The sequence below is a fragment of the Centroberyx affinis genome, unplaced genomic scaffold (assembly GCF_046629955.1).
Source record: "Centroberyx affinis isolate AG114_WGS23_722 - 3 ecotype Tasmania unplaced genomic scaffold, CSIRO-AGI_Caff_v1 ptg002760l_1, whole genome shotgun sequence".
Lineage (NCBI taxonomy): Eukaryota > Metazoa > Chordata > Actinopteri > Beryciformes > Berycidae > Centroberyx > Centroberyx affinis.
Genome location: NW_027280921.1, coordinates 50400 through 63331, shown reverse-complemented (window position 1 = coordinate 63331; position 12932 = coordinate 50400). Strand labels below are relative to the sequence as shown.

At 42.5% G+C, this 12932-nt stretch overlaps 1 protein-coding gene across 1 annotated transcript in view; it reads left to right on the top strand.

Annotated features, from left to right (window-relative positions):
* LOC139657807 (zinc finger protein ZFPM2-like) overlaps window positions 1–12932 on the top strand; it is a gene marked incomplete at its 3' end in the record, with an annotated part of 71363 nt that overhangs the window by 31936 nt on the left and 26495 nt on the right. The window contains exon 4 of the mRNA XM_071535736.1: window positions 7021–7122. Within this exon, the coding sequence (XP_071391837.1) occupies window positions 7021–7122 (102 nt within the window). The remainder of the gene's footprint in view (window positions 1–7020; window positions 7123–12932) is intronic.

Sequence of the window (12932 nt, the reverse complement as noted above, 5' to 3'; positions counted from 1 at the left end):
CCCCTATGCCAAGCATCAAAAATAAGTAAAAATCCTGCCAATGGCATCTAATAAAATTCCTCAACATGTTCAAACCTTGTGTTAAATGAAACCTGGACACCAAGCAATCTGGCAGAACTTGTAACCGTATCAGAATTTCTCCTGCATCACTGCCTAGAGTTGAAACTATCCATTTTGATATTTGATCCCCGCAATCCACCCAAGAGCAGTGGTTTGATCTGAGAGAGAGATGGCATCAGCAACACTGGCTCTTCCTCTGTGATAGCGCAGTGAAGGTGTGCTACAGTTACGGCAATGCACTGGAGAGCGTAGCACTTCCCTTTGAGCCCCGGCTAAAGCTCTCTGAACACTCAGCAGCACCTGCTACTGCTCGGAGGTCCAGCACTATAAAGCGCCTCGCATCGCCAAATGCGCCCAAGTCCTCTTTGAACTCCAATTCAATTAGATTGCTTCTTTGTATGTTTGTTTCATTTTGGTCACACCTTGCCATCACAGGAGCTAATTTGTGGTCTGCTCCAGGTTACAGTGTGAAGATGACAGAGTTGTCCCACCCCCCCCCACCCCCACACACACACCCCCATCCTACCCCCCGGTCGCATGGCTCCGCTACCCCAGGTGTCCCCACTCTCGCTGCCGCATGCATGCCATAAATTTGACTTTTTAATGAAGAACCAATGCTTTGAATGTCTGTCTCTCCTCTCTCCTTTCAAAGAGAAATTGTTTTGAATTATTTTTTCACACTTCTAAACTGATGTGCCTCGTGGGATTACATTATTGAAGACGTCCTCAGAAAAAAATAAATCTTTTATGTTTCAGGTAGGCTATGCCCCGGTAATCGTATCAATAATGTTTTCCTTTTGTTCTCAAGAAAAAGTTGAAAGGCACAATTGTTTGAAAATTGCAATTACCAGCAAAGCCTCCTTCGCTTTAGCCTTTGTCTCCTTCATAATGTATCCCTACACAAACTTCAAATTACAGCGCATGGTCGTGTAATGACCCAGTAGCTATAAAATAGATGGTGCAGTACACAGTGGTGGGTACAGCAAGAAAAAAAAGTACAACTTCTAAAATCTTCAAAGAACCTTGTCAAAGCCATTTGATATTCCCATTGTCTCGGATAAAACCATGTGAGGGACTCTGCCTCAAATCTCCTTTCCGTTCCCCATGTTTATGAATAAAGTCAAACTAAATAGCAATCCAAAATGTCAAATACTGCTTTTCTGGGACACTAGTAATCTGTCCCTTGTCATATACATGCCTTACTAGTCAGATTCTTTTTATTACTTTTGCTATCTAAGCTCAGCTAAGTCTTCCATTGCCTCCTAAGACCCAAATCATGTACTATCCAAATTTCTTTTTTTCCTCATGGCAAGTTGTGCGCAATCATCAGGTGTAGCCATTTTCCCCATGATCCGTTCCTCAATTAGATCTCTTTAAAACTAATTTAAACCTATGTCTGAGTGGCTTAAATTTACCCCACTTATGTGAAACTGCCGTGAATTAAACAGGACGCAATCCTGGCCGCATTAAATGGTTTAAGTGTGTTATTCCTCGACTATAGGAGGAAAAAGAGAGCCCCTTGATTAACTAAACCCTCTCAAATGTGATGGCGTGCTGTAATTAGCCCTGTGCGGACTTGAACGTGGGTTTTAAAGCAGCCACTCATCCCATGGCCTTTATCTTCTGCTACTTCCCGGAGAATAAGGTCTCCCGTGTAAGGTTCCTCCACTGAGCAGTGACTCTCTGGTCTTAGCTTAGCCTTGTATCTGTGTAGTCACTCTCTGAAATGGGCTTGTCAGGGGGACCTAAAACCTCCATTAAAAGTTTCAGCCTATAATAGGTATTAAAAAGCTGTAGGAACACAAAGAGGAGTACCAATTTTCATTAACATATGAAGCACTTATTAACTTTGATCAGAGTGCGGTGAAGTAGCAAAGCCGCTTAAAGGCGCAAAGGTCAAGAAGTTGAATGCCACCAAAGACTCAGCCATTTGCCTTACCCTTGCAGAAAAGGGGCTCCCCAGATAAGTGGATGGAGCACCTTGACGTCCCATCTTGGCCTCAGGCTTGGGGACCTATGAATCGGGCGATGGTTGACTCCACAACCTGTTTAGTCCTCAGTGTCATGACTCTCATTGGTCTTTGCTGTCTTTCACTGATGTCCTGTGTTTGTTGTCAGCCGGTTAGTCTTGAATTGGCTGCAGAAATGACAATAATGCTTTGTAAAATGTCACTGATGCCAAACTGTGTAAATCGATTCTTCAGACAAAGAGAACTGACACTCGGTCCAATCCCTATACACATTCTTCTGAAATGCCCTACTGTATGCTCTATATAATCTATAATACAGCAAATTGTGCAAGCTTTCCACTGTGTGTGTACATCTTAAACTATTTGGAGTGTATCAGCGACAGTTCTAGCAACACCCACACTCATCTACCATGAAATGATTGAGGGGGCCCCGTCAGTGACACCACACATAATGGCACTGAAACAACATACATGGGTGTGAAATGAAGTAGCTTGGTAGGATCGGAGAGACCCTGAGAGAAAGAAACTGTTTTAATATACATGAAATTAGGGGGGTCTGCCTACCTATTGAGTGCTCAGTGCAAAAAAAAAGAAAAAGGAAAAAAAAGCCACATATCTTAAGAAATAACCTTGGCTTTTCCTTGCGATTAAAAAGAATCTTTCCTCAAACAACTTCTTTTGCTCGGTCAATTTCACATTTATGGAGCCCTGCTTGTGAAGAGCACAGGATGAACACGCTGACTCCACAGCCAAGATTTATACTCTATTGACACACCTAGCTCCATAATTGTAAGAGAGATACCATTTTTTTTTATTTACTGAATGCCATCTTTTTTTTTACTGAAATTGTGAAACTTCACCTTGCTGTTTTACCCCTTCTTTTATTGTTGGGGGAAACAGGAGCAAGGGGGGTGTGTGTGAAGTTCAGCACAGGGTGTTGCCACAAGCTGTTCCCTTTGTGCGTTCCAAGTGTTTTCTGATGACAAATGACTTCCTTAGTTAGCTCTGACAGTAAATTTACATGTCATGCATCTCATGTCCTAGATGTAAAATACCTTTTGTGAAATAATGCTACACCAGCTTGTACTGTATGATTCTGACTCTAGTGAGTGTATATGAGTCAGAATACGTCTAGCATGACTAAATGTGAACGTTTCCATTCTTATGCACCACTCTCCTCTAATAGACTCAAATTACAAAATTACAATGCGGGCAGAAACATTTTACTTTATCGCAGCTGAAGAGTACCTGAATAGCCGGGACTTAACATAGCAAATAACAAACCCACCTTGACCCTGGAAGTGACCTCTCGGTGAGTAATTCAACTCACAGCGGTCAGAGGCGTACAGTAATAAACAGAAAGTGGCAGAATTAATTATGCTACTCTTTGTGTAACACAGAAGTAATCAGAATCTCCAGCAACAGAGGAGGAAGATCTCCTTGGCACTTTCGCCACAGCTGCCAGTGCCCAGATGGTAAATGTGGAATTTTAATGCACAGTTGATGCTGGAGAATATGGGGAAATGCTAATTTGTGGTGCGATAAGATGAATCGAGTCATCCCTTTAGCCCCATTTGACTCAGTGGAGGAAATTAATCATTAATGTTTGTTAAGTATGACAATCTAACTGGGCCAGATCTACATGCTCAGAGACTGAGGCAGAGTGAGATAAAGACCCAGGCTGCAGACAGGGAGGAAAACTGCCAGATTCTGTAATGATGGGAATTTATTGGCATTTAAAGAGACAGTGGCAAGGCATTTCACTAATAGCCTCCCTCCATTGGAGTGCTCTGCCTGCCACAAATTGCATGCAATTCAAACCTATTTTTCAGATAGCAGAGAAGTCTTACAGCTATGCTTGACTTTGGTGAAAAAGGTTGCTTGTTGGAATTGACTTTATCTGTTGCAGCATAATCTGTATCAACAACCAAATATGCAATATCAACTGACTAGCACTACTACTGCTGGGGGGATGGCGGGCATCCCCCTAATATTAGATTCTGAAAATCATTGCCATGGCTCCAATATCAGGATAGCAAGATTGTGATGAGTTTAGAAAAGTGGCAGTGGGTTAGCATCATCTCTAAAGCCTAGCACTAGCCCAGAATGCAGTAATCATTCTAAACATATAATATAGAAATGTGCAATCCCTTACAGTCTAAGAGTTAGCAATACTTACATGTACTCCATTTTGCGGAAATTGCGACCTGTCTCTAGGCTCAATGGTCAGGATTAGAGTGCTCTGAGCTCCTTAAAGTCGCACACGAGAGATTGACATTTTCAAGGGCTTCCTTGGCAGAGACAATGCTAAAAGGGAGAGAAAAAGCCAATATGACTTTGTTGCTACCTTGCTCGAGGAGTTGTTTGTGTAAATCGCCTATAAGCTTATTGACCTGAATGTGTGGCACGCTGCGTGTGACTGCGATTTGGCTAGAGAGCTGTCCTTTGATAGAGCAGTGATAGGGCTGATTTTAACAGCTCACTGGCTCCTCTTGCATGCCCGCCAACCCTGCACCCAGCAGGCCGCTGCTCCCCAGCCCTCCCCATCCCTTCTGTTCTGCAGCCTCTCTCACTCACCCTTAAGTGTCTCCATTTGATTGCACAGGGAAGGGAACCTAAGCCAGATGTAAATTATGATCTAGGCGATAATGTAGAGGATGATCATTGACAATCTGTCTCCCTTGATAAGACTGCAGTGGGTTTCCATTCAAATGATGAAACAAGGTAGAGTCTCTATTGCTCATAGTAGACCTCTCTGAATGAAATGGAGCGCCTCAATCAATCTATTTCTATAACAGAAAGGTCAAAATACCTATGTGGTAGGAAACCATAAAGATGGGTCACTATATTCCTATGTATTCTAAGTGGTTCCTTTTATTATACTGTATAGTAAGCAAAGGAGTGCTGGTGCAGCACTTCTTCCTCCGCCGTGCTTTTTCCTAGTGACATTTGTGCAGGAAACTTCATCAAAGCCCTGTGACATTGTTCCCTGTGAGGTTGCCTGGGCGATTGTGTTTAAAATGCATTGCAAACTGTGTTAGATAGAAGGCAGAAAATCCTTAATCACTGCTTAATTAAGGAATCATCTTGTAGCTTCATTTCCCGGGCTGTAATTAAACACTTCCAATACGTTTCGTTACAGGGCTTAACATGTTCGCCTGAGATCAAGGTAGTGCCTTTAATGTTATCTCTCCGGCTTTTTTTAAACTCCGCTCCATTGGAAGGAACTGTTGATATACGCCTTTGTTATCCTCGTCATAATACGAGCCTAGTATGCTAAAGAGGTTCTCCAGGCCCAACAATAAATAGTGGGGGAATTTAGTTGAGTGGGCTCACTGATAATATACTGGGAGAGGGAGGAAGGGGGGTAAAAATCGCCAGCCCAAGCAGACACTTGCATAAGCAAAACTGGGTCATAATGACCTCATGTACTGTAAGTAGGACATTTCTGCAGACTTCCCTTCTGTATCACTTTTTTCTTCTTCTACTTCTCCTCTTTCAGCGTGAGGCAGAAAGCTGCCATCCTTTTGGCAATGTTTGCTACCTTCTTTGAAGTGAGCCATGTCAAAAAAAAAGCTAAACAAGCATGGTGTGTGTGCTTGATCTGGAGATTAACCTAACTGAGAAGGGACGGGGCTGGACTGAGTGGTGTGTGTCCTGTGGCAGTTGTCACTGGAAGTGTGATAACTAACACTCTGAAATGCCTTTTGGAAGCTGTGGGGAAAAAAATCTGATATGGCCGTGGTAAACAACCATATGGCAGCTGTGTCCTATCATATTTGGTGACATTTATGATTTTTATTATGTACTTTAGGAATCCAGAAATCCACATCTTAATGATATTGTCTTCATCATCCTAATATATTTACAAAAAAAACTCTTCACTCATCCTTGCCTCCCCTTGTTGAATGTATGAAGTGTAATAATCCATTGTAGTAATCCAGGCCTGTCCTTGACCGTACACTATTGGGTTTAAAACATCAAAGGGATGAAGAAGATATGGTGACAAAAGTGATAGAAATGTCCCTCCGCAAAACTACCAACTACCACTACATGCCCCAAGCAGGTTCGCTCTAACTTGCCCGAGTTTGAAGAGACAGTCTGAGCAACCACTGTGTCAGCCACATTGGATTTATTTAGAGCACCACACTAGGGGCACCTACTTAGCACTGATTTATGTGCCTATATACTTTGAGTATAAACTGGACTTACTGTAGGCGTGCAAAAATAGACGTGTTTTTTTTTTTTTTTTTTTTTAGAAAGTGCATCTAAGCACGCACAACAAGCGCTCCCATCAGTGTTGCGGCTGCACACTGGAAAGGCGGAGTCTGTTTAACAAGGTCTTTAAGCACTTACATCCTGGGAAGAGATACCCAAATATCCCCTAGCATGGCCCCTGTGAGCCCCGAGACTGTAAATCAGCTCTACATCCTATAACACACATTCTAGCTCGCTCCACAATAGATCAAACGGTAATAAATAGCCACCTCTCTCCCACACATTGCTTTCCTTCCTGTTCCACGGGGCTTCCTCTTGTTCCTGCAAGCACTCATGGGAACTCCTTTACATAAAAGTGTGCAGCTGGACCTGGTGAGCTCGCAGCAAACATGCAAACACACAGGCAGATGTATACTGTAGATAGATATATATACAGTATATACACACCAACACATACAGTACTTATATGCAGTCACAAACACTTGACAATAGCTTACATCACTGCAAGTGTGAGAAACGCACTCAAACATTAAAGAATGGAAGGAGTTATAAAACCAGGTGATTGTTTGGCTTGATAATGTATTCTCTCTAACCTCTTTTGCTGGGATAATGTCCAAAGTCTATCAGAATATACCCTTCGGAAGGACAGCGCAGTCCATAACGCAGAGTTTAATTAAATTAGGTGTCTGAACATTAAATTTGGATTGAATGATGCTCGGTGTGCGCCCCCCGCGCTTCTGTGGCACTCACCGTTTTTTTTCTGCTTTTGCAGGAGAGGAAGATGGCAACCGAGAAGCGGGAGAGTCAGAGATGGACGGACAGAGCGAGAAGACCAGACATCCAGCGGCGGGGCCAGAGGACTGGGATGGACCAAGTAAGCAAACCCTTCACATCACTTTCCTAGAGAGCCTGAGCAGTAGAGAGCCAGCTGGCAAAGTTAACTGAGCAGGAATGCATGCTTCACTGTGTAAACTACTGGATATTTAGGATTAAGTTATTTATATTCATTGTAATTATAATACAACCCATCGAAAGCCATTACTTCCAAAACAGAAAAGAAAAAGCAGAAGATTGACAGTGTTTCTAAAGTTAGGATGCATTATGTCTCCTATAGCGACTGTAGAGTGGCAGATGGGTTGGGTGTCTGTGTGATGAGATCAAGTGTGTGTACACCCACCATTCATTTTACACTACATTGAATTACCAGGGTTGAATTAGATAGAGTAATTGCTTTGCTGTTAATCTTATTGTACTATATATGTGCTTGAAAATAGACTAGCCCCCAGAAGAATGCTTACAGTTATTGTTTAAAAAAAAAAAAGCAGGTTTATCATTTCCTTTTGAAAATCTCATTATGCCATGCAGATTTCCCCTTGCTTTCTGGAAGAGTTTAGAAAATATTTTTATCTTGTTGTGCCCCCTTTAATAAAAGTCACTTCATCAAAGTGATGGATAATACATTGAACAAGATAGTTACACAGCAATTACTGCTCAGCAATAGCCTACACCCACACTGCTGAACGCACAAAATATGATTCCTTTTAATGCATAAAATGACCTCGAGAATTTATTGCAGGTACATGCATTTATAAAAAAGAGAGAGAAAAAAGTGGATTTGGGCAAGTTGTGCTTGCTAGCTCGAAGCCCCCCGGGGTGTGTATTTTATACTGACAGTGAATCAGTGTTATCGCACCTATCAGATAATGCATTTATCATTAAATTTCACATTTGCATTTAAATCTGGGGAAGGAAATGAGCATTGCTGGCTAAAGATAAGAGCTCTGGGACGACAGTAATAAACCATCACTGTGATCAGTCAGGAGACAGGGCTGAGGGGGTCAGCTCAGAACTATGGGGGCCGTGACAAAAAGAAGGCATCACATGCGGAAAAGGCCCTTTTGGGCGAGAAAATGCTGAGCTTAAAAATACTGCTTTGAAAGGCGGGATGGATGTACTATGACTAGATCTATGACTGACTGTAATTATGCTCCCCCTTCTACTTAGCCATCAGAATGAGAATTAGAGGCTCAGAAACACACTGCTGGACTGGCAGAGAGAGAGAGAGGGAGAGAAAGAGAAAGAGAGAGAGAGGGAGGCAGAGAGAGAGAGAGAGAGAGAGAGAGAGAGAGAGAGTTTTATGGGAGTAAAGTAGTGGATTTGTCTCTCCCATACAGTAAGGTTGGTTGAACTGCAGAAGAGATGATGTGGGACATGATGACCATTTCATGTTTTACTAAACCACAGCCTGAGGACCAGAGCCTCAGAGTTATCAAGTGACATCCAGTTTGAAGACTTCGATGCTGTTTTATAAGCTCTACTGTAATACACACTAAAACATGACACTTAGCACATGGCTCTATCTGGTTCAAAGGAACACGTTTTCCTATATGTATGTATGTAAGGCCCCCTGAGGGAATAGAATACTATCAGGACCATCAAATACACTGCTGCTTGTAATCAACATATCACCCAAAATGGAAGCATCTCAACATCTCTATGATATACCAACCAATTAGTCAGCCAAAGTTACAGTGAGTTACAGCCCCCCATCCCTCTGTTTTCTCAATGGGCAGCATAGAATGGGCAGAAATTAATCTTGGCGCATAATAATGCCATTCACTCTCCCATCATGGCTGCCATGAAAGGTCATTTCCCTTTTTAATTTTTCCCATTGTGCTGGAAAAGTCAGATGGGCATGTTATAATTTGAATAAAGAGGGGAATCAGACAATCAGATAGGGACATTTGAAATGACATGACTTCCTGTTCAAAGCGATTAAAAGCAAATTTATTTAGTTTGAGACTGTCTACCCTTTAATCTCTTTGTAAATGTTCAGATAGGGCAGCATTCAAAAGTTCTTTGTTATTCTTTGGCTTAAGTTTAAGCAGGTGTGATTATGATCACCAACAGATAATTTTTAATCACTCTGCGTGTGCATCTGAATAGGATGTGTAATGGCCATTACATAAAAAGGGAGTGAAGCCTTTTAATGAGGTGGGCTAACTCGGAACATGCCCACCTGCTTTGGTGATTCTATTGAAGCACCTCCATACCGTTTCCCTTTTGCTGAGTAACAACAAAAGCCTTTACAATCTACATCCTGTAATTGAACTTTTTTTTTGTCCTTGTATTTCATCTCCACTGTAGGAACTCATGTCAAGTGCTGTCCACGGTTGCCCCCTGTTCTCTGATTGTCTTCCTGTCTGGAACAGCAGAGAACCATACAGAATGACTCACTATTAATCTGATAGCTGGCTTTTCTCTGTTGTTCAGAGTGCTGGGTCTCTGATGTGGAACACCCAGCGAGTCCCCTCTCTCTCTCTTCATCTCTCTCTTTCTCTACAAGTATGTCCTTAAGCAAATCTGCACAGCGATCTCCTTTCTCATGTTCATTTCTAGTCACGGATGTTTCGCAATCAGCCGCTGATATGGGAGATAGCATGTCAAGCTATTCTATTCATTTTCATGGACTAGTAGTGATACCAATCTGAGCCTCTCTCTCTCTCTCTCTGTATGTCTCTCTCTCTCTCTCTCTCTCTCTCTCTCTCTCTCTCGCTCTCTCTCTCCTCTAGGCTAATTGGGAATGGTGGGTGTTAGCTAGCTAACTCTGCTAATGAACTTGTTCTCAGCCTTATCTAAATGCCTGCTCATGTAAACCACACCCCCTGATGAAACTCATGGAAACTCAGGGTTCGTTGACAGCGCTGTCGTTGTCAGCGTTGTCATTTCTGCTGAAAAAGTAGCTGGTCTACAAAATAGTATTTGGTATTTGGTTTTACGTATGTCAATCTACTGTAAACTAATGGAGCTCTATAGCAGGGTTAGGGGCTGATATTGGCCTGATATTGGCCTTTTATCAAAAACTGGATATTAGTCTCAGTCTTTATTGTCCACCTCTAATATAATGCAATTTGACTGATTATACATTTATTGTGTAATTGATCAGTACTACACTGGTTGTCTATGGGAAGTCCTTAACCTGAATTGATTCTAATGTAACAGTTTAAATAGATTCCACACAAGTACGCATGGATATCAATGGAATTTCAATAGAGAGTTTTAGTGTCCCATTGTCTAAATGCTGTTTCACAGGCCTTTCCACTCTGACAAGAAACACCGAATCCTAATACTAAAACAATTTTTGGAATTTTTTAGCATGAAAATGGTCAAATTTCAAGACTAAATATCGGCACAAAATATCAGCAGCTTCAAACAAAAACTCAGCTTTCAAAAATCCATCAGCCTAACCCTACTCTGTAGCTTCTAATGCCAACTATTGTATTATCTCACTGCAAACAAGACACTACATCATTCTCTTTGCACCAGATACAGTAGTGAAAATCCAGATTTAAGATAATGCAACAAAGCAACACAGGAAAAGGCACAAAGGACAGTAGCAGGAGGAGGAGGAGGAGGAGGAGGAGATGAGTGCTAAACACAAAGGTAACAGAAGTGATGTGATCACCTTGTCCGCAAATCTCCTCTCTTGGCCGTCCCTGACGGCCGGCGTGGCCCGGCCTGCTCGCCGCTCCGTGCCAGCTGGGCACGGGCCACGGCCAGGCGGGGGTCAGCTGAAGGAGTGGCCATCTGAGATCCTACCTGACGGCTGGGCACAAGCAGAGCCCACCTCCCGACACCCCCCACGCCCCCACCCCCCAGTCCCCTCCATCCCCACCCGTTTTCATCGTCTACCCCCTTCCCTCCCCTTTCAAGACATCATCAAACACGGGCGCGCTGAAAACATGGCTTCGCTCAGACGTAAAAACTCTCGAGTCTCAGTTTTGACTCCAGCCAACCCAGAAGGGTCCGCGGCCGATCCGTCTTCTTCCCGTCTACAGAAGGAAAAAAAAAAAACAATAACCATTTCAGGTTTAATGCACATATGTCATGCTAGGAGAATTGGAGGACCAGATGGCCACGATACTGTGGCAGGTGCCTCAACAAATGTTTGCGGTTGCCCGTGCTGCTATTTATATCATGGTGAAACACAGACACGCAAATATTTGCAAAAGGACAGTGGGCCCTTTTTGTTGTGAGTCAAAGTGATCACCAGAATAAACAGATGGGATTAAACCTTTTGGGCAGCAGTCACCTGAACTTTTGGATTCACTCTAGTTCATCTAAAGGAACTTCTTGTTTTAGTGGGGAAAAAAAGAAGATGCTAAAATGGAGGTGAAGCCTGCAAGGTTATTGTGGGCTACACCTGATGTATAGTGTGAGCCTCACTTCACTTGCAGTTTCAATTCAGTCAGTTTAATGTGCATTTCATGATTGTTCACATTTTTTCACATTTTAGATTGGGGCTTCTTGATAGAGGCGTCTTGTTGCAAAAGCGTTTCAGTGTTTGGTCTTAACTGAAATGAAAGTGGATTGACCCAAACACCAGCACAAATACAGTCTGAAACTTTTATATTCCTGCACAGCGACGGTCCAATTGATCACGGTTCAGTCAGGTTCCTCTCAGTAAACAAGGCATTTTCTAACTCGGCACCCAAGTCCATTATAAAGTCAGGGTGTCGTCAAGGAAGGAGGGGCGAGCCGAAATGAGGGAGAGAGACAAACGGAGCACCCAGATGCAGATTAGGCTGCAGAAGATGAGGGTGTAAAAGGGATTTAATGGTAGGATGGATTAGAGAAATCCTTGTAACAATGTTAAATAATTATGGTTCCAGCCGAGATCAAAGCGCCATTGATTGAACCCCTCAAGCCTTCAGCACACAGAGTCTTGGAAAGCAAAGATTGGTAAACTAGTGCTCAGACCACTCCGGCTGCTCCAGTTAAATTGGATTGGAAATATTAGGATATAGATGAATCCTTCAGGAGGCTTTCGCAGAGCTTTTGTCACCGGAAATGTAGCTTGGGAATGGTATGAAAGGTTTGATAGTGTACTGTCTCGACAGAATCATAAGACGAGGGTGTCGCAGCTGTCTCGACTGATACCTAAGCGTTTTAAGTAGACTTATAGACACACTTGACTGTTATATCAGCAAACCGAAAAACTTTCGGCGCACGCTTTCATTCAAGGTTTCTTTTTTTTTTTTCTCTTTCTCGTCTTGTAATCAAGAAATTTGGACGTGCATCATGGCAATTCTCTCTCAAAAAGGAGGGTTTTATCTCTCTCCTCCAGGGGTTTATTCAAAGTCTTCTGACAAGTCTCGCGAAACATGAATGACACTGAGATTGCTGATACTGATGATGAAAGTCCATCATCAGCTTCTCTGTGAGTTCTGGGCCCTGAGTGATGTAAAATTAAATTGCAATCAAAGCGTTATCTGTAAACATTGTCCGTCTTTTTTTTTTTTTTTTTGATACGTTTATTTCCACATTCTCACTTAAGAGATGCTTGATGGTTGGTGTATATGCGTCACGTTCACCTGTGTGCATAGAAAAACACCCTCCTCCTCCTCCACCACACACACACACACACACACACACACACACGATTTCACAATGTGTGATTATAATGATGAAATATGCAACAAGAGATTAGACAAATCACTGTACTCCTATGCTGCATTGCCTTGATGCAAATTTAGTCACACTGATCCGCTATACTAAGAGGCTTTATGATGGAACTTCATGGTTGTTAGTTATATAATCTAAAATAGGGCAAAATGCAATCACTGTTCTTATCATCTGAGGAAGATGTCACTATATTCAGTTCTAGTTTTAGTGTTTGTATGG